Source organism: Lacerta agilis, chromosome 2, assembly GCF_009819535.1.
Source record: "Lacerta agilis isolate rLacAgi1 chromosome 2, rLacAgi1.pri, whole genome shotgun sequence".
Lineage (NCBI taxonomy): Eukaryota > Metazoa > Chordata > Lepidosauria > Squamata > Lacertidae > Lacerta > Lacerta agilis.
The window spans coordinates 112,583,235-112,605,704 of NC_046313.1; the positions used below are offsets into that span (position 1 = coordinate 112,583,235).

Consider the following 22,470-nt stretch of genomic DNA (forward strand, 5'->3'; position numbering starts at 1 on the left):
TCTCATTATACATAACAAAGCTATCTTTAGCCATCTCACCCCTTGCCTTTCCCTGCAAGACTACCGTATTTTTCGCTCCATAGGACGCTTCGGACCATAGGGCGCACCTCGTTTTTAGAGGAGGAAACAAGGGGAAAAATATTTTTCTGGTTTTCCTCCTCTAAAACCCATGGTTTATTTTTCAGAATCAGCTCAATGTTTTACAGCTTTTTTTTTTTTTTGCAAAGGATCAGTTCAGATTTGTGCAGCTTTTGCAAAGGGGGAAAAGCATTGCTTACAAAACAGTAAGCACCAGTACAGACCAGTAAGTACCAGTAGAAGCCAGTACGCACCAGCAAGTAATAGGAAGCAAGAGGAAAGCAAACCAGTACAAACCAGTAAGCCCCAGTACAAACCAGTACAGACCAGTAAGCAACAGTACAAACCAGTACGCACCAGTAAGCAATAGGAAGCAAGAGGAACACGAACCAGTACAAACCAGTAAGCACCAGTACAAACCAGTACAGACCAGTAAGCACCAGTACAAACCAGTATGCACCAGCAAGCAGTAGGAAGCAAGAGGAACACAAACCAGTACAAACCAGTAAGCACCAGTACAAACCAGTACAGACCAGTAAGCACCAGTACAAACCAGTATGCACCAGCAAGCAGTAGGAAGCAAGAGGAACACAAACCAGTACAAACCAGTAAGCACCAGTACAAACCAGTACAGACCAGTAAGCACCAGTACAAACCAGTACGCACCAGCAAGCAATAGGAAGCAAGAGGAACACAAACCAGTACAAACCAGTAAGCACCAGTACAAACCAGTACAAACCAGTAAGCACCAGTACAAACCAGTAAGCACCAGTACAAACCAGTACAGACCAGTAAGCACCAGTACAAACCAGTACAGACCAGTAAGCACCAGCAAGCAATAGGAAGCAAGAGGAAAGTAAACCAGTACAAACCAGTAAGCACCAGTACAAACCAGTACAGAGCAGTAAGCACCAGCAAGTAATACAAAGCAAGAGGAAAGCAAACCAGTACAAACCAGTAAGCACCAGTAGGTAATAGGAAGCAAGAAGAAAGCAAACCAGTAAGCATCAGCAAGTAATAGAAAGCAAGAGGAAAAGTAACAGCCCCAAATGGCTGAAAAACTCAATTTCCCAGGATCCTCAATTTCCCAGGATCCTACTCTGCAAGGGGCCTGGGCGGGGCAGGAAGGGAGCTAGCTCCCTTATCTCCCTCCCCGATCTCCTGCAATCAGCTGTTGAGTGGGTTCTTTTCAACACTCTCTTCCCCTCTTGTTAGCCTTTAGCTCTTTCTAAAACAGAAAAAGCAGGATCTGCCTTTCCTCCCTGGGCAATTTGGCTCCAGGGATCATGCATTCGCTCCATAAGACGCACAGACATTTCCCCTTACTTTTCAGGAGGAAAAAAGTGCGTCTTATGGAGCAAAAAATACGGTAATTGCAGCCGTTTAGAGTCGTCAACAGGTTTTCCACACTTATCAGCCTATCACCCATTCCCACCACCCTTCTGAGTAATACCCCTCCCCACTCCCCCACTATATTTAAGGATCTGGTGACCTCTGTTTCAGTGTATCTGAAGAAGTGTGCATGCACACGAAAGCTCATACCAGGAACAAACTCAGTTGGTCTCTAAGGTGCTACTAGAAAGAATTTTCGATTTTGTTTTGACTATGGCAGACCAACACGGCTACCCACCTGTAACATCCCTCCTGTGAAATTGTTCTTCCCCTGGAAATTTACCTTTTCTGAATAGCAGAGCATCTGAGGAAGCAAAAAAGATATAAAGTGTAAGGGCAACACACTTCCACCTGAAACAAATCTCTACACAAAAGTAACACTTCATAATGTGGCATCCTTAATTTCAAGTACGGTCAAACCTCAGTTTTTGATCATCTCCGTTACTGTACATTTCAGCTCCCGAATGTTAAAAACCTGGAAGTACGTGCTTCAGAAATTGACCGTTTTGGAAGTTGAATGTCCTTCCAGAGCAGATTACGTTTGACTTCCAAGGTTTGACTGTACAATTATTAAATAGTACAGCGGAACCTCTGAAGCTGACCACCTTTAAACGTTTCGGCTCCCGAACTATAGAAAAACGGAAGTGATTGTTTTTCGGAAGCCAAACGTCCGGCATGGCTTCCACAGCTTCTGATTGGTTGCAGGAAGCTTTTTCAGCCAATTGGAAGCGATGCCTTGCGTCTCGAACCATTTCAGGAGGCAAACCGATTCCTAGAATGGATTAAATACAAGAACTGAGGTACGACTGTAGAAAAAATAATTAACAATTTAAATTAATTAAAAACAAAAAAGCATAGAAAGAATCTATGAAAATAACTAAAGCTTTCAAACTCAGCAATCAAAAAGCAAGCTTACAAATAGCAGAAATAAAAAAATTCAGCATGAATTCTGATGGTCTCTGAACTTTTGTCACAGAAATTGGGCTCTACGTTCTTGGACTGGAGGGGAGGCAGAGCAATAGGAATCCTGTAAAAGGAGGCAGAGGGGAGATGGAGGCAGCCTTGACATCTTCCCCAAGCAAAGTAGTGGGGTAAATTATTAAAACAAAAAATGTGAAACATAAGGAGAAGCAAAGTTTGATGAGGCAGAGCTCTCAGGGAAAAGGAAGCCCTTCCTCACAAACCTTCTACAAAACTTTCAGATTGTTAAGAAGCATAATCGTGCCCTTTGGGACTCGTGTGCTCTTGCTTCCATCCTCAGTGGGGGAACTCTCAGGAGATTATGACACCTGAAGCCCTAGATATGGCAGCTGCAGGGGGACGTCTGAGGAAGAGACGGCTCAAGCCTTGGCTCCACTGCTGAGAAACAAACCATTCAGAGCAGGAGAACCACAGGTTGTGTAGACTGGTAACCAAAAGGAAAAGGAGATGCACATGGGAGGAAAAAATCCTGATTTTGCTTTCATTACAAGCTCCAGCATCACAATATATATGGGCCATTCTGGGGGACAGGAAATGAAGGCTGGAGCATGAAGAAGGAATGTATCCTGGGGTTACTCAATTCCATGCAATAAGAGCCTGGCATGTTCAGTTCTGAAGAAGTAACAGAATTCCCAGTGTGAAATCCTGACACCCATTTTTCATTACCTTTCAATTGTTTCATTGCATCCTCCACAAGATCACAGGATTCTAAGATCCTGTTCCTCAGTTCTGGAGGGAAAACCAGTGGCTTCTCTGGACTCTCTCTTTTCTCATACCTGGTGAGAAGAAAAACAATGTCAGCCCATTCAAACGCACAATTTCTGAGTCTCCCCACTGACGTCAATTCAAAGAAGAAGCAGAATCATATGCTATCAAGGGGTAGGATTTGTCTGAGGGTGGTGACAGCACAGCACACTTTTCCTTTCTCTAGATGTCCCCAGAGAAGGTGTGAGGAAGAAAAAGAGATTCACTTCTGCTGGGAAACGTAAAATGTTCCTTAAAACCTCTACTCTGAACCTGAGTGACACCTTGAATTTAAATACTGCACGTGGAATATGGTCAGAAACTCAGCCAATTCCTGTTCCCTCATGAGAAGCCACTCTCTCCCAAGGGGCTGTATGGGGCAGGTCACAGGTGTTTGCTTGGGACAGGGTGGGGCGGCCGGGAGAGTGTTTGCTGTAGAGTGACTGAACTGGATAGTCGAGAAGGAAACAACTCAGGCAATAATTGCTGCTAGGAAAGGAACTCTGCCTTGTTGTGTGTGCCAGTAAAACAGACTTCTCTTAGCGACACTTGAGTAAACTCAAAATATTTGTTTCTGGAGCTTAGGGATCTCTTGCTTTGATATTTAAGATAACCTCAGCTCTAGAATCAGATGTTTGCAGAAGATGAGACAGACCTTCCACAGGTGCACAACCAAATCAAATGATTCTCAAAAGGACATTCAGGCCAACACAAAACAAATTATATACATTGTAAAAGTAAAAACAAAATTCACAAAGGAAATAGTGCTAATTCATTGGGGAGAATTGGGGTGCTACAAGTTCCAAAGAGGGGGTCCTGCTTTTACCTGTGAGATGCTGCAGGGAGTGAGTCTTACAGTCTCCCCCCTGCAGCCCCTGGAGGGCCATGTTTGAGATTCTTGCATCCAGGCATCATGGAGGGATGCTAATGGAAATAAGCCAGATTCACTTACCTCTGCAAGGTGCTTCTCACATCCTAGAGGGAAAAAGAGAAGGGAATTCACTGCACACCACAGGCCACACTAGGAAGACCCCTCAGACCCTGGCCCTTGAATGTCAGTCTGCCTGGCACATACCAAGGCTTTGGGTAAGGATGGTGGAATCAACCAGTTTTCATTTCTCACAGCTTTTATTTTAGAAATCTGAAATTATGAATTTTTCCAATATCAAGTTCTCCACATTTCCACATCAGTTTGCAATAATTGTTTAAAATCCTTATGAAAATCCACCAGCATTTAATGGAATTTCACATTTGTGGTTTCAAGAGAAGATTCCAACCCATCTCATGTCTTGGATTATAATCTATTAAATTTAATCCAGTTTGCATTGTGCAATTCAGACGCAAGTAAACCTACAGGATAATCCTACCAGAGCACTGTCCCAAGTTCTCTTCTATAGAAGTCTCCAAATTTCAAATTCTATTTTCCAACTAGAAATAAAAAAGCACCTGCAGCATAAAATGCCTCCAAAGGGGTAATAAAACAGCTCAGTGTTTCTTTGGGCTCCTCCACACTTCTGCTTTTCCTGTGCCCAGAAAACACAAGTCAAAGTGGTTTTGCCTTTGCCCTGCCGCTTTCCCTCAGGAAAAACCTGCTCCTTAGTGCAACATCAAAGCAAACGTCAATCCGGAGAAAACCTGGCTGATGTTTGCTCTCATTCAGCAGTAAACAGTGGGTTTTCCGGTAGGAAAGGGGTGGGACAAGCAGCAGTATGGATGAGTCCCTCTGTCTTCCTCTTTGGTCACTGACTGAGCACCATTTGGGGCCAATCTGTATCCATGGGGAAGGGGATCAACCCAGAAGTTGTAGTGGAAATGGGAAGAGAAGCTTGGTCAAGAGACTGGCTCATGTCGGAAGGAGGCCTGAATGCATCCCCAGTGCTGCCTCTCTAAGGGCAGGAAGGCAGCATTGCTAAGACGGAAGGCATTAGGAGACAAATCTTCAGCAAAGAGCAGAATACCACCTCCCGTTCCATCAAGAACACAGAAGAATCTCTAGTCTGCATTCAGGTGAGTTAAGCATCCCAGGTCTCTTGGGTCTTCCTGTCCATTACAAACCTGACTAGAGGCTCCATCATCTGAGCCACTGCACTCCTTGTATACATGAAAGGGGCACAGATAGGATGGGAGGCAGCCTCTTCCTGGAGCCTTGGGCTGTTCCTGCCACCGTCTTACCTGCAGGAGTTCACTTGCTGGCTGCTGACGCTTCTCCTCCATCTCCTGGGTGATCCTCTCAAGAACGGAGAGTTTCCTGGAGAGTCTGGCCAGCTGCTCATCCCTTCTCCTTGCAATCTCCTTCTCCACCTCTTCCATATGATTCAGCAGATGTTTTTCCTGTTCTTCCTGGAAGTGGCGCAGTTCTTTGAACTTCTCCACAGTCTTCAGCCTCTCCGTTTCTGTTAATTTCTGGAAGAAAAGAGGACGTCTGAGTGTGGAAGATGGTCAGCCTTCAAAACATCCGGAAGAGCATGATGAGAATTCCACAGGGAGGAGAAAGTGCAGAGTTTATCGCCATAGCTCCCTGAATTTCCTAAAGATGAACAATAGCGCACATTTAGAAAGACAACTCTTTAGTAATATTTATGTTAAATCAGGATTTGAATTGAACTGCTTCCACCCTCTCAGCTCACAATTCCTATAAAAGACAATGGGAAATACATTGTTACCTCGAGTTACAAATGCCTCAGGTTACAAACGCTTCAGGTTACAAACTCCGCTAACCTGGAAGAATTACCTCGAGTTGAGAACTTTGTCCCTGGATGAGAACGGAAACCGTGTGCTGGCGGTGCAGTGGCAGCAAGAGTCCCCATTAGCAAAAGCACGCCTGTAGTTAAGAACGGACCTCCGGAATGAATTAAGTTTGTAACTAAAAGTACCACTGTAAACTCAAATTAGCTGCATTCAAAGGTGAATTTACCTAATTTCCTATTGCTGAAAAAATATGGAGACCAAAACAGAGCAATCCTTTGAAATTCACACATCTGAATTGTTCAAGGTTGACCCAGCCAGGTAATGTTCACAAAAAATGTATTTATAAGGGTAAAGTATATATAAAAATATTTATACAGGGAAGTAGCTACCCTAACATCTGGTTCATTTTCAGAATAATAAATGAATAAACAGACTTATATGGAAAAAGGAGAAGTGGGGAGAAGCTGAAATGGGCAGATTTCCCCATCCCTCCTCAGTCCTGACTCGATTCTTCAAGTGCTTGTTCCCTCACTAGTAACAACAGAGACACCTACAAGGAGGTCTTTGCTTTCCTTGTCCAGGTCTGCTTGATAGGCCAGAATTTCCTCTCTCTCTTTCCTCAGAATCTCCTAAAGAGAAAAGAAAAAAATCAGGTTTGATTGAGACACAAAGAGAGGAGATGAATATTATACTGGCTTCTTGCGCCCAGTGGCCTTGCTATAATAGCGAAGTAGTTTACTGGAGGAAATAACGTTTTTGGGTCTACGGCTCCCTGGAACAACTACATTCTTTTGCAGCACACCTGTGGGGCTCAGGATCCCCCTTGGTCCCCCCTTGCTTGCACAGCTTGCAGCCCCTCACCCTTTCTCGAACACCCTCCCTTGCGAAGCTCTCTCAGCCTCCTACCCTCTCCCCTCTCCTTAGGAGTCCTCCTCTTGGTCTCTGAGCCCCAAAGAGAGGTGTCTCCTCACGCTGCCCCACAGAGGCCTGGTACTTGTCTGTCCATTTCCAACAGCAAAGGCCCCTCCCCAGTTTCTGGCAACCAACACCCCATGGCCAGCCCCAGAGGCACCATTCCCCTGCGGAGCTTGTAGCCAGGGCTGCTGCAACAAATAGCTGCACAAGCCTTTGGGAGGCAGAGATGGCATCTGAGGGGGGTGGGAAGGAAAGAAAGAGGGAAGGGTTGCTAGCGGCACCCCTGAAGCATCGTTCAAGACCCCACAGCTTAGCCACTTAATTAGGTCAGATGGCAATTCAGGTTTTCTGCTACTTGTCAGTTATTTTCTCTGCAGTAGCCAGAGCCCACATGTGCTTGGACCACCAGGGGAGATTTAAGTGCTGCAGCTTCTTCCATTTCTGGGCCAAGAAGTTCTTCCTGTGGCCAGAATCCACCTAAGTAGCTCCTTCAAACAGAAGATTGCTGACTGGTCACCCCACAAGTTCAAAAGGGCCGGCTTCATTTCATTATCATTACTATTTTGTGGCATTGTTGACATTGCATGGCACAGGAGCATTTTTGCACCTCTGTAGTAGAAGAAGAGGAGACAGCAACAAAAACCATCCCAATGAAAAAGAAATGCAAGAAAGCAAAGTGGCTGTCCAATGAGGCCTTACAGATAGCGGGGGAGAGAAGACAAGCAAAATGCGAAGGAGATCGTGAAAGATACAGGAAATTGAATGCAGATTTCCAAAGAATAGCAAGGAGAGACAAGAGGGCCTTTCTAAACGAGCAATGCAAAGAAATAGAGGAAAATAACAGAATGGGAAAAACCAGAGATTTATTCAAGAAAATTGGAGATATGAAAGGAACATTTCGTACAAAGAGTACCACAATTAAGGACAAAAGTGGAAAGGACCTAACAGAAGCAGAAGACATTAAGAAGAGGTGGCAAGAATACACAGAGGAATTATACCAGAAAGATATGGAGGTCTCATACACCCCAGGTAATGTGGTTGCTCACCTTGAGCCAGACATCCTGGAGAGTGAAGTCAAATGGGCCTTAGAAAGCCTTGCTAACAACAAGGCCAGTGGAAGTGATGATATTCCAGCTGAACTATTTAAAATTTTAAAAGAGGATGCTGTTAAGGTGCTACACTCAATATGCCAGCAAGTTTGGAAAACTCAGCAGTGGCCAGAGGATTGGAGAAGATCAGTCTACATCCCAATCCCAAAGAAGGGCAGTGCCAAAGAATGCTCCAACTACCGCACAATTGCACTCATTTCACACGCTAGTAAGGTTATGCTTAAAATTCTACAAGGCAGGCTTAAGCAGTATGTGGACCGAGAACTCCCAGAAGTGCAAGCTGGATTTCGAAGGGGCAGAGGAACCAGAGACCAAATTGCAAACATGCGCTGGATTATGGAGAAAGCCAGAGAGTTCCAGAAAAACATCTACTTCTGCTTCATTGACTATGCAAAAGCATTTGACTGTGTCGACCACAGCAAACTATGGCAAGTTCTTAAAGAAATGGGAGTGCCGGATCACCTCATTTGTCTCCTGAGAAATCTCTATGTGGGACAAGAAGCTACAGTTAGAACTGGATATGGAACAACTGATTGGTTCAAAATTGGGAAAGGAGTACGACAAGGCTGTATATTGTCTCCCTGCTTATTTAACTTATATGCAGAATTCATCATGCGAAAGGCTGGACTGGATGAATTCTCAACCGGAATTAAGATGCCGGAAAAAATATCAACAACCTCAGATATGCTGATGATACTACCTTGATGGCAGAAAGTGAGGAAGAATTAAAGAACCTTTTAATGAGGGTGAAGGAAGAGAGCGCAAAATATGGTCTGAAGCTCAACATCAAAAAAACTAAGATCATGGCCACTGGTCCCATCACCTCCTGGCAAATAGAAGGGGAAGAAATGGAGGCAGTGAGAGATTTCACTTTCTTGGGTTCCATGATCACTGCAGATGGTGACAGCAGTCACGAAATTAGAAGACGTCTGCTTCTTGGGAGAAAAGCAATGACAAACCTAGACAGCATCTTAAAAAGCAAAGACATCACCTTGCCGACAAAGGTCCGTATAGTTAAAGCTATGGTTTTCCCAATAGTAGAAGAAGAAGAAGAAGAAGAGTTTGGATTTGATATCCCGCTTTTCACTACCCGAAGGAGTCTCAAAGCGGCTAACATTCTCCTTTTCCCTTCTTCCCCCACAACAAACACTCTGTGAGGTGAGTGGGGCTGAGAGACTTCAGAGAAGTGTGACTAGCCCAAGGTCACCCAGCAGCTGCATGTGGAGGAGTGCAGACACGAACCCGGTTCCCCAGATTACGAGTCTGCCGCTCCTAACCACTACACCAAACTGTACGGAAGTGAGAGCTGGACCATAAAGAAGGCTGATCGCCGTAGAATTGATGCTTTTGAATTATGGTGCTGGAGGAGACTCTTGAGAGTCCCATGGACTGCAAGAAGATCAAACCTATCCATTCTCAAAGAAATCAGCCCTGAGTACTCACTAGAAGGACAGATCCTGAAGTTGAGGCTCCAGTACTTTGGCCACCTCATGAGAAGAGAAGAATCCCTAGAAAAGACCCTGATGTTGGGAAAGATGGAGGGCACAAGGAGAAGGGGACGACAGAGGATGAGATGGTTGGACAGTGTTCTCGAAGCTACTAACATGAGTTTGGCCAAACTGCGGGAGGCAGTGAAGGATAGGCGTGCCTGGCATGCTCTGGTCCATGGGGTCACGAAGAGTCGGACACGACTGAACGACTGAACAACAACAACAACAGTAGAAGAAGTAATTTTTGTAAGGGATTAAAAGGCATTTTAAAAAGTTTCTTCTAAAGCAGAATTAGAATTTTATCTTTTTTATATAATAGCACAGGTCCAATTCTGAGTTGTCATGGAAAAGTCACCTTTCCTCCTAGTCTGCAGATGCTACTCAGAGCCACTGAGTCCTTTGGGATGGGAGGAGATTGCACAGGCCCCACAGCACTCCCAGAATCAGCGGGCTCCTCCCCACCAGTAGGAGCTTCCACCCACCACTCCCAAATCTGCTTCCAACAGATAATTGGGAGGGACCCTGCACCATCTGGCCAATTCCTAGCCACCTCCCCCCCCCCCCCCGCAGCTGATCCTTTACTGGTCTCTGCTTTGCAGGGCATTGAGGAGGAATCCTGCTAGCCAAAGGAGATATATACTTAGTTGTGCATGTGCAATTTACATTTGTAGTTTCTAAATATTTATAAAGCAACCTTGCTGGGGGATGTGGATGAGGCGAACCCTTTCTGGCAGAGAGAAAGACTTCAACTCCCTCCTCCCAGCCATCCCAGGAGCCCTCCGGCTTCCCCTGGGCTGCTTTTTACATAATAAACAACCACCAATTCATGCCATGCCTACTTTGGACCTGAGAATTGAAAAGAAAACCTCCCAAGAAGAATCCACAGCTATTTCACCCTCTCAAGGTCCGGGGATCTCCTACCTTGCATTCCTGAAAAGCCTCCTCCAGAGGAATCACCTTTTGATTTTCATGTTCCTTTGATTTGTCACACACCAGACAGATGGGGGCTTCGTGGACTTTGCAGAAGAGCTTCAGGGGCTCCTGGTGCTCCTCGCAGACTCCTCCTTCCCCTCCTTCCTTCTTCCCCTCTTGAAGGCTGAGATTCTCGACTAATTCTACGAGGTTTGCCAATTGCGTATAGGAGATGAGGATCCTTCTCTGAACTCTTTCTCTGCACTGAGGGCAGGAAGCCTCTGCCTCCGATTCCCCCCAGCATTGGATCAGGCAGGATAGGCAGAAGTTGTGCCCACACTCTGGGATGGTCACTGGATCCTTGAAGTAATTCTGGCAGATATAGCAAGTGGCATCATCGTGGAGACCCTGGATGTGAGCCCCTGCAGCAGCCATGGCTCCCTCGCCCCAAAGAGCCGAGTTAAGTTTCGCTTTCTCAGTTTAAAGCCACTGGGAGTTTCCTTTCCTGGAAATGAGAGCCAGTGTGGTGTAGTGGATAAGAGTGATAGACTCGTAATCTGGGGAACCGGGTTCGTATCTCCACTCCTCCACATGCAGCTGCTGGGTGACCTTGGGCTAGTCACACTTCTCTGAAGTCTCTCAGCCCCACTCACCTCACAGAGTGTTTGTTGTGGGGGAGGAAGGGAAAGGAGAATGTGAGCCGCTTTGAGACTCCTTCGGGTAGTGATAAAGCGGGATATCAAATCCAAACTCTTCTTCTTCTTCTCAGTGATCAAGTGATCTTTATTTATTTTTTTAATGTCTCCAGGTCTTTGCAGTTGTTGAATATTTTCTCAAGTAGCAGCGAATGCTTTTTGATTGCTTCCCATGCTTTTCATTACACACAAACACACACATACCTAGTAAGCTGTAGTATTCATACTGTAACATTTTCATTCAAAGGCTTCCTTGTCATTTTTGAATTGAAGAAAATCTGCCTCTGCCCTAAATGGATGGGAGTTCTGATTTAGCAAGCGTGAAGGAAACTCCTAAAAGTCTGGTTACTAATTCTATTTTTTTTTTTAACAGAATTTATTGACATTTTCATAATACAACACAAACCCAACCCCACACCTACAAATACCAAAACAAATACATATACACATAATGTCAGGATTCTTCTTCTTAGCTATATACTTTACAAAAAAAAAAAATTCTAGTTCTGAATCTTGACGTTTGACTTCCCCCGCCTATACACCTTCGGTTTTAAATCAGTATACTAATTCCTTAACAACTTTTCTCTATAAAAAATTTAACTTTACTTAAAAAGGAAAAACACCATTGTCTTAATCTTTGCATTATAACCTAAATCTTAACCAGCTATTCTTATAGCTAAACTTATTTCTTCTATCCTTTAACATGCTGCTTGTAACTTAAAATTCAATATCTCCTTACTTAATTAGAATATACTTGTAATTAACAGACTTCACACTCCGATTTCGGATACCATGGCAGACCATTCAGATTATACGTTTAAGGCTTCAACCCACTCCTCCTCTGTCCATTGTCTTTGTCTGCCTTTCTCCACAACCAAATCTCCCATTGTCTTCCTCTAAGTGTCCACAAATCCAGGCAGCGTCCACATCAAACCCAGCATCGAGCCTCAGGGCGTTCCACATCTCCATTCTGGGCGATTCTTTTGCTCCTTCTTCTTGTAGAAATCTTAATTCCATGTCCCTTGCCCCCGAGCTGCCACCTCGGGGGGATATTATAAATTTTCCTGTTTCAGGTTCCTTTTCCATTCGCCCAGCCACTTCCGACCATTCTCCAAGCGCCCCTCCCAGCTCTTTGCCAAAGCTTGATTCCATTGTGTAGAACTTTTGAAAAGCCTCCTCTGTGGAGAGTACATCCTTTTTATGAATAATTCCACTCAAGACCTGTAGTTTCCGATTAAGCAATTCCATCTGCAAAATAGTGAGCTTTTCCTCATCCCTTAGATCAGAGTTCGATGCCAGTACGATCGCAAAATCCAGCATTTTGAGAGAGAGGGTGAGTATCAGATTTCAGTTCCTGTCTCTTCCTTCCTTTGTCTCCATTTTTCCCACGACAAACCAAGTCGCCGCCATTTCTCCGAGGCCGGAGTATAAAGACCAAAACTTCAAACGGAGATATTTTTTCCCCAGTTAACCCCCGAAGGGAGATCTCAGCAGTCTCAGTTTTTAAATTCCAAGTACTTTCTATGATTGTTGTAGCAGCAGTCGCTTAAAGGGTTAATCTCTTTCGCCACCCGAAGGGAGGGAGGCGGGCTGCCTTTCTTCTTTCCCCCAGAGCATTCCAGGAATACAAAGAGTCAATCAATTACTCACAGCCTCTGGGTTCTTATCAGCTCCTTAACGACAGGTAGAACAGAGACGCTCATCACAGGCTTTGCCGCCGCAATTTCATCCCGGTTGGGGCATGTCCCCTATAGCCCGGCTCCGTAGTCCCTTCACCCCCACTCCCCCTTTACAGGGGGCGCGGGGGAAGGGTTCGGAGCCACAACGGGCACAGCCGGGGAGCCCAGGGCACGGGACGCTCTTCCCGCACCCCAACCGAAGCCCCGCTATGCGGCTGCAGGGCTCCTAACCCCCGGGATGAACTGGGTGCTTCGCAGCCGAAGCAACCCACGACCACCCATAATGGCGTCGCCGGCGGAAGTCAGTCTGGTTACTAATTCTAACTTTTTTTTTCTAACTTTTTTTTTTTCTTCGGAAACGGGTCCAAGTGGCTCTTTTTGTCTTAAAGGTTGCAGACCCCTGGTCTATTTCAACCTGAAGTTCTTTGCCAGCATGCTAAAAACGAATTAAGTCTGGTTACTAATTCTAACTTAATTCGTTTTTAGCATGCTGGCAAAGAACTTCAGGTTGAAATAGACCAGGGGTCTGCAACCTTTAAGACAAAAAGAGCCACTTGGACCCGTTTCCGAAGAAAAAAAAACAAGTGGGAGCCGCAAACATCTCTGAGCTTTAGCTGCTATATCAATGAAAAATATGGGCATGTCTGATCTGTGGCTTTTGATGGCTAGTCCCAGTTATTATTCTCTAATGAGGGGGGAGAGATGCACCCCATATGGTCCCAAATGCATGTATGCTTTGCTGCTTTTGATGCCCCACATACAAAACCCTCTCATATTCAGAGCACACTTGAGCTTGCTCACCTGGGTGTTGAATCAAGTCAAGGTGTGCATGTGTGTGTTTGTAGGGGTGTGTGTGTGTTTGTTTTGAATCAAATAAAGGGGGTGTTGAATAAACTCGGGGTGTGTGTATGTGTGTTGAATCAAGTCAAGGTGTGTGCGTGTGTGTACGGGGGTGTTGAATCAAAGGGGCGGGGGTGTTGAATAAACTCAAGAGCTGTGCTGTGTGTGTATGTTCAATCAAGTCAAGGGCTGTGTGTGTGTGTGTGTGTGTGTGTGTGTGTTGAATCAAGCCAGAGGGTGTTTTGTGTGTGTGTGTGTGGGCCAGTAAAGGGGTGTTGAAGAGAAGCTCAAGGGCTCTGCCTGCATGTGTGTGTTGGGGTTGGGGTTGGGGCAGCCCTCTACCCCTCGCCGACGCTGCGTTCTGCTCTTTGCTCTCTCCCCCCCACCCACGGAAAAGCGGAGCACTCAGGCGGCAGCTTCGGAGGAGGAAGAGCAGCCCGGGCTGCCCTTTCCTCCCCCCCCCCACGGAAAAGCAGAGCGCTCTGGCAGCAGCTTCGGAGGAGGAAGAGTAGCCCGGGCTGCTCTTTCCTCCCCCCCCCACAGAAAAGCGGAGCGCTCTGGCAGCAGCTTCGGAGGAGGAAGAGCAGCCCGGGGCAGCGGCAGCAGCTTCGGAGGAGATGCTTAGGAAGTGGCTCCCACCCTCCCCAGGTTTACTTAGGGGTGGCATTGCTGTGCAGCTCCCCCCGCTCGCTGCGCTCAAAGACGGGGCTGGGCCTGGGCGGCCGGCTCGCAGCCCGCCCGGGAGCAGCATGGGCGGCACAGGCGACGCTTCCTCGATCATTTTTAAAAAGAGGGCTTCCCCCTCGCCCTCGCCCGCCGCCCCTGGCCCAGCCCGCAGCTGCCTTTACCTCGTCGAATCCTCCGCAGCAGCCAGAGCTCCACGCCAGCAGCAGCAGCAGCAGCCAAACACCTCCTGGACAGGCGCCAAGGAGGGAAACTGCTGCTGTCTGCTGCTGCGCCTGCGCTGGCAGAAACAAGGCACGACGCATGAGCAGAGCAGCACAGCAGCAGCCCCTCAGCCTCCGGAGGGCGGGCACCGGCCAGCTGGAGACGTGGACGGGCGCAGGCGGGCCACGGGCGCAGCGCCCCCCACCATTTCCCTGCCCCGGAGCCACGGCAAAGGTGTAAAAGAGCCACATGCGGCTCTGGAGCCGCGGGTTGCAGACCCCTGAAATAGACGCTTTCAGCATTGCCCTCTGTTTGCTTCAGACTACAACTCCCAGCCAGTGGTGGAGCATATGCCCGCCCTGCCCAGGTATAAATAATAAATTACAGTGGTACCTCGGATTACATACGCTTCAGGTTACAGACTCCGCTAACCCAGAAATAACGCTTCAGGTTAAGAACTTTGCTTCAGGATAAGAACAGAAATTGTGCTCTGGCAGTGCAGCAGCAGTGGGAGGCCCCATTAGCTAAAGTGGTGCTTCAGGTTAAGAACGTTTTCAGGTTAAGAACGGACCTCCGGAACGAATTAAGTACGTAACCAGAGATACCACTGTATCCTCCTCCTCCTCCTCCACCTATTTCAGTGTGGTCAGCAATGTCTGGCAGCAGCTCTCCAGGATTAGACAGGAAGCTTTTCCTGAGTCGGTAGAGCATGAGACTCTTAATCGCAGGATCACAGGTTCAAGTGCCACATCGGGCAAATGATTCCTGCATTGAAGGGGGATGAACTAGGAAATAATTATAATATAATAATAATTTATTATTTATACCCCTAGATGACCCTTGGGGTCCCTCCTGACTCTACCATTCTACAAAAAGAACAGTTCAAAATGCTGTGATAGTGGTTTAAGTGTATAGCGCAGCTGGGACCTCTCACGACACCTGAAAGAGGCATTTTAGGATCCCCCAATTTTCACAGGACTATAATTCCCAGGGTGGTTAAACAATTCATCCCTCTTCCCTGGGAATCGTAGCTCTCGGAAGGGAACAGGGGTGCCTCCTAACAGCCCTCAGCACTGTGTAGTAAGAATTAGGTCTTCCTTGACCTGCAGAAAGGGGGGTTCCGACAGGGGCGTAGCGAGGGGGGGCGGGGGGCCTGCCCTGGTGGGGGTAACACTTGGGGCGGTGGCCCCACCCTCTGTGTTTTGTTTTTTTTAAGGCTAATTTTTTTAAAGCCAGGTGGGCGAACACTCCTATCAGAAACAAGCTAACTAAGCACTCTTTTTCTCTGAACAGAGTTTTAGGCAGCAGCAAGTCAGTCTGGCTCGGACACGCTCACACGCAGCATGGGTTGTTCTTGAGTTCTAGTTCCGTTGTTAATAATAAAGGACATTTGGAACCAACACTGCCTCTGCCTCCTATCCTAGCTGAGTACTTAACAAGAACATTCAAAAGCAGATTATTTTCATGCTCCTCTCTGTGCTGCAGGGGGTTCCCTCTGAGAACTGCTGACGGCCAAATCCCAGTAGGCGAGGTCACAGTCTCATGTGTGCATTTCTTGTGTGGTGGCAGCAGCCACAACCCTTCGCTTGCCTGGTGCTGCACCCCTTTCCTGCTGCTCTCAGCATGGTGTTGTCTGTCGGCAGTGGGGGTGGGGGGCGGGCCAGACCCCCAGCTCAGGGTGCCCGGGGCCAGATGGCATAGGAAGCCTCTGGAGCACCAGGGGCGGCGTTGCCGTGGAGGCACCCCCTGGATTGGGGCGTCCAGACGCACAGATCGTGACGTCAGGACACATTCATCAGGACAGACTGCACATGCCCGGAAATCCGAGCATGCGCAGTCCATCCCGCTGGCGCTGCTGCTAGTCCAGGGGCGACCCGCCGAGCAAGCGCCAGCTCCTTGGGCTTCCCTGTCCGTGCTGCTTTAAAGCGAGCCACTTTTGTGTCCTTCCACGGGGTGAGAGAGGAGTCTCACAGGGAAACATACAATGACACACAAACCAACATCATATAGGGGATGGAGCAAGGGGAGGCGGCCCTCAAGCAGGTGTGGGGGGAGTGTATTTATTCCAACATCTGCCACCACCCCGTGGGAAATGCAGGAAAAGGAGAACAGGCTGCACCAGTCCATAGTCAGTGGCCCTGATAGTGGAACCAGAGTGAGTCCTGCTGACAAAAAAAATGCTCCTTGGGGGAGTGTTGCGTATTTGGGGTGGGGTTGAGGAGCACAGGGACGGTGCCCTGCGAAATGTATAGGGCAGCACAGCCCATGGGACCCCTCTGGTAGCTGCCAGACTGCAACTCCCATCCTCTCTGACCCCTGGCCTTGCTGGATGGGTCGGAGGGGAGTTGGAGTCCAGCATTATCCAGAGGACACCCCGTTTGATGCCCCCGATATACAGGATCAAGCCAGTAAATTGAAACACATATAACTGGGCAGAAGCCCCACTCAATGCAATGAGATTTATTTCTGTCAAAGTGTGGAGATGGCGAGGCTGTAATTGCAGAGGGCATGTGAAGCTGAAGCCCTGTTCAATTTCTTTTCATTTTCTTCCCATCTAGGGTCTCCAGAGCAAGGAGCTATCCTGCCTGACGTGGGGGAAGGGGTTCATATTTTAGTCATCTATTAATTTAATGATGCATGAATTTTTCAGCTGAATAAGGTCTTGTGGGGAGAGAAAGGTTTCCTAGAATTGCAGAGTTGAGGGTCCAACATGGGGCTCAGACCCACAACCCGGGGTTAAGAGTCTCGTGCTCTGCCAAATCAAACATCTCAAAAGGAAAACAAGATTGAAGGTCAGGGAGCCTGTTTGAGGAAAATATTATTTATTCGGACTGTTAAACGTGTTACTGTCTCTTTAAGAAGTAAGTGGCAACGGGAATTCTGGGAAAAGGAAGGAGAATGCAAAGCCACAACAACCCCATTTTTCTTTTATAATTTATCTTGATTTTGACTGGAATGAATCCTGTCAAAAGGCCCTTGAAAAACTGCACAAAGTGCTCTTGGTGGGTTATTTTTTTTTATATCAGTCACTCTGGTCTGGAGAAAAACTCCTGCTGGGCCTGAGAGGCAGATTTAGTCTCCTCATGAGATACTGAGGTGGGTTTTATTCCCCCACAGATGAAAGAAAGGGAGGAGGATCTCTCCAGAGAACGCAGCTCCTGAGAACGTGTAGAGTTCGGCTCCTGAGTCAGCGTCAGAAAAAGACACACGTCTCCCTTCATAGTCCAGAGTCACCCGGATCCTCCTGGGCTCCTCACTCAGGGACAGAGGAGGGGAGGAGAAGGCCCAGTACTTTCCTCCAGACTTCCCCACAGCCCAGATTCCTTCCTCAGGCCTTAAGGAGAAGTCGCCCTTTCTCTCCACAGACTTCCTGGCAACCCCCACAGCCCACCATTCCCCACTTTCCACAGTGACTTCCCAGAAATGTCTGCCTGCTCTAAATCCCTCACATCCCAACACACAAGGCTGGAAGTTGAATCTCTCAGGATTGTCAGGCAGGTCTTGAACTTTGTCTCCATATCTCAGGCTTTCCCGATCCTTGGACAGGATGAGTTGGGGATAAGCTGTGTCTGGATCCAGAGTGACATTTGCTGTTGGGGAGAAGATGAAAGAAAGAGAAGATTAGGCAGAGCCAGCCGAGAGACAGAGACAGACATCTTGGTAAATAAATAAAAAACAGCCGAAAACCCAGATTCCCTTTCAGATCAATGGGATTTCACTTCTTTGTGAAGATAAGTGTGCACAGAACAATTTATTAAACTGTTAAACATGTACATATGGACTCTCCTTAAGGGCAGGGGGATGTTAACTCTTGCCCTCCCGGACTCCTTCTCCAAGATCTTGTAGCTGAGCCAGCGTCCTTTGAGTTCAGGCACAAGAGAAGGGTTTTATACAGTATGTCGCTAGCTTAAGATGCTGCTCTGTTGCGATTCTCTGCTCTAGGCTAGGTGCCTTAGATCTGAGTCTAATGCACTAGAAATTTTTTCATGGGTTACTGTAAACCAAACAACCAAACAAAACAAATTGAGACATTTTGCCAAATTTTAAAATTCCGCCAAGAGGATAAATTTTAATCATGAAAATATAGAGAACCTGTCTGAGAAAAAGAATTGGGGTCTCCATGTGAAATTTACCTCTCTGAAGATTTCTGAATGACTGAACATCTGAGGAAGCAAAAAGAGAGGCTTAACAGGCTACAATGCAATAGCTCAAAGAAAATCATTTTACAAAACATCAGCATTACATAGCACCTGTTGTTTCCTTATTTCAAGCAAAAGATTAAATGTAGGCCTAAGGAATTAAAATAACTAACGTGTTTAGCTGTAATTCCTGCATTGCAGGCGGTTGGACTAGATGATCTTTGGGATCCTTTCACACTCTGCTATTCCATGGAAAAATCAGAAATGGTAAATCATACTAGAAAATGGCAGAATACAATCATTCAAAACCCACAAATTAAATGGGGATCTGTACTGAATGGCTGGAGGAAGGTTAACATCTGCCCCAAGTAAACTGGTGGGAAAAAGCTGTTGAAACAGGAATTTCCAAGCATGCTGACAAATCAGATTGCAGAGGAAGAATCGACAGAACTGGAATGGGGCTGATCTCAAAAGAACTATGGGAACTCGGAGGAGAGTGGGATGGCTGAAGCACGAGAAATGGCTGGTGAGGTTGAAACTCTGAGGAAGAGGCAGCTCAGGCCTTGGCTCTGCTGCTGGGAGACCAGCCTGGGCAGGAGGTAGAGGAGGGACTGGGTGCTTGCGGGTGCCCTTCTTAACACACTTCATGAGGGGAGAATCCAAGCAAATCTAGAGTAGCTCCAAAAGAACCTCTCCAGATTGGGTGGAGGGAAAACAAAATGCAAGGGTGGTTCCCCATACATGAGAACTCCACAAGATGGACATTGGACTGACTGTGCAAGATTCTCCTTAAGTGTGGGGATTCTTTGCTGGCGCCTCCCATGTGCAGGACCAAGTTGGCCTCACATGGGATGCCAGTTGCAGGGAAGTTGAGATTCCGGATGGGTTTCTGAAACGTATCTGAAGAGTAGCCTCCCACCGGAGCACCAGTTGTAGGAATATTCAGTGCCTCTCGTGTATTGCCTCACACGGGGCACCAGTTGTGGGGATTCTTTGCTGGCGCCTCCCGTGTGCAGGACCAAGTTGGCCTCACACGGGATGCCAGTTGCAGGGATAGGCAGCCTGTGGATGGGACGGCCGGTAATTCCGGAGCCTGCTCACACCGCGCCGTGGACGAAAAGAACTGCTGGCTGCAATCTGAAGGTTTTCGAGTTCTGAGTTCGTGAAGATTGCCTCGTCGTAGATGGCTGTGAGCGTCTGTCTGGTCCAAAACTCCGAAGAGGAAAATAAGGCTAAAGGTGGCCAAAACTGAATGGCCAAATAAAAGATCTTAAAAGCAAAATGAAAATAAAACTATGAAGACTGCAGTCTGGAGGGCAACGGCTTTGGCTGCCCTGCATGGATGGATGGTTTCGCTTTCGCTTTGCCTAGGCTTGCCACGCAACGTTCTTCTCACTGGACTTTTCCGTGCGTTCTCCACACCACAAACAGGGAGCGGCAGCTTTTTATTGAGTGAACAACCAACGTCATAATCAATACACAAACCAATCACAACACTGTTGTGCTGCCCTAAATTGGGCGGGAAGCAGATTAACTGACCATTTCTAAGTTCAAACTTTGGAGCCAAAAGAACCCTGCGGAAGGATCCCAGCAGTGAATCGCCTGCCGGATCCTGCTACTACTTTTCCTTTCAGGTGGAAGGATACAGTAAAATTAAGCATAATTAAACACAATCAAACACAAATAACCACAGGTGCGAGCGCACCTGAAAAGTATATGGTCAAAGGCCTGGAAACGATGCCTTATGAGGAACGGCTTAGGGAGCTGGGTATGTTTAGCCTGGAGAAGAGAAGGTTAAGGGGTGATCTGATAGCCATGTTCAAATATATAAAAGGATGTCATATAGAGGAGGGAGAAAGGTTGTTTTCTGCTGCTCCAGAGAAGCGGACACGGGGCAATGGATTCAAACTACAAGAAAGAAGATTCCACCTAAACATTAGGAAGAACTTCCTGACAGTAAGAGCTGTTCGACAGTGGAATTTGCTGCCAAGGAGTGTGGTGGAGTCTCCTTCTTTGGAGGTCTTTAAGCAGAGGCTTGACAGCCATCTGTCAGGCATGCTTTGATGGTGTTTCCTGCTTGGCAGGGGGTTGGACTGGATGGCCCTTGTGGTCTCTTCCAACTCTATGATTCTATGATTCTATGATTCTATATTCCCACACTTAAGGGCTTTTGTAAGATATTGTAAGGCTCTGAGGCTTTTTCCTACAATCAAGCAGTATATAAATTTTATGAAAGAAAGCAAGATCTATAAAATGGAGGGGGAAATCAGGAGAATAGTCTATAGGCAGGAATTGAACTAAGACTAGTGTGCAGGTTCTTCGCACGGACAAGCTGTGCCCCCAATCCAAACCTTTCAACCCTCTCCTAGTTCATTCATGGGACATACGAAGAACCCAAACACCGCTAGAGGACTGTTACCCAGAGTGACGCCATTGATGGGGGTCCCAAAGTCTGCAGAGCAGTCGGTTCAACACCCATGAAATATCAGTCCCAATCCCTCCTTTGAAATTGTTCCTCCCCTAAAAATTTGCCTTTCTTTCTTTTAAGAAATTATTTTTATTAAAGATTTTCTTGGTTTACAAAGGTCATGCAATGTTTCTCTCGTATTTTTCCATATAACATTTTTACAAATTGGTTTTTGTTGTTGAGACATTAGGAAGAGAAGGGGGAGAGAGGTGGGTGGGATGGGGAGATAGGTGTGGTAGGGTGACGATGTTTCTGTTTTACTTAATATGTGTAAAGTTTGGTGTCAGCGTTGTCTGTGTGGGTTCTCTGTTGTTCGCTTGTGCTCATTTGCTGGTGTGAGAGGTCGGGGTTGGCGTGGGGTGTGATTGTTCTTTTGTGGTTGGCTGTGGTGTTCTTTGGTCTCCTGTGTGAGTGGGGTGGGCGGGTGTTTTTGGTCAGGTTAGCCATATTGATTTGTATGCTGTCGGTAGATTTTTGTCATTGTCTTGTTGGGCTGTGTGTGCAATGAAGGGGGACCATATGGGGGGGAAGCGAATTTACCTTTCTGAATCTGTTCTCTGAATAGCAGAGCATCTGAGGAAGCAAAAAATATATAAAGTGTAAGGGCAACATAAAATAATTAAAAACAAGGAAATCATAGGAAGAATATGTGAAATTAATTAAAGCTTCAAATAGCAGATTAAGAATATTCAGCATAAATCCTGATGGTCTCTGAACTTTGTCCCTGAAATTGGGCTCTACATTCTTGGACTGGAGGGGAGGCAGTGCAATAGTAATCGTGCAAAAGGAGGCAGAGGGGAGATGGAGGCAGCCTTAACATCTTCCCAATTAAGTGGTGGGGGGAATAATTAAAGCCAAAATTGTGAAACATAAGGAGAAGTGAAGTTTGATGAGGAAGGATTGGCAGAGCTCTCAGGCAAAAAGAACTCCTTCCTCACAAACCTTCAAGGTTGTTAACAAGCAGAATTGTGCCCTTTTGGGGCTCATGTGCTCTTGCTTCCATCCTCAATGTCTCCATCTCCTCTCAGGAGATCTTGAAGGGAGAAGCACTAGATATGGCAGCTGCAGGGGGACATCTGAGGAGGAGACGGCTCAGGCCTTGGCTCCGCTGCTGAGAAACAAGCCTGAGCAGGAGGCAGAGGGGGGAACTGGGGGCTTCTTAATGCCCCTTTCCACATTCCAGACAGAGAACCACAAGGAAAAGGAGGTTCTGTATAATTGAAACAGGAAGCACATGGGAGGAAAAAATCCTTCCTTTGCTCTACACTCTGTTTCAGACTTTCTTTACAGGATTCAGCGTCACAATATACACGGGCCATTCTGAGGACAGGAAATGAAGGTTGGAGCACCAAGAAGGAAGGTAACCTGGGGTTACTCAACTCCATGCAATAAGACCAGTTACAGGTGGGTAGCCGTGTTGGTCTGCCATAGTCAAAACAAAATCGAAAATTCT

At 46.8% G+C, this 22,470-nt stretch overlaps 1 protein-coding gene across 1 annotated transcript in view; it reads right to left on the reverse strand.

Annotated features, from left to right (window-relative positions):
- The window catches only part of LOC117042732 (zinc finger protein RFP-like), a 30,135-nt gene that overhangs the window by 2,969 nt on the left and 4,696 nt on the right, over positions 1 to 22,470 (reverse strand). The window contains exons 6-7 of the mRNA XM_033142357.1: positions 21,558 to 21,590; positions 18,545 to 18,574 (exon numbers count right to left, since the gene is read on the reverse strand). Coding sequence (XP_032998248.1) covers positions 18,545 to 18,574; positions 21,558 to 21,590 — 63 coding nt within the window. The remainder of the gene's footprint in view (positions 1 to 18,544; positions 18,575 to 21,557; positions 21,591 to 22,470) is intronic.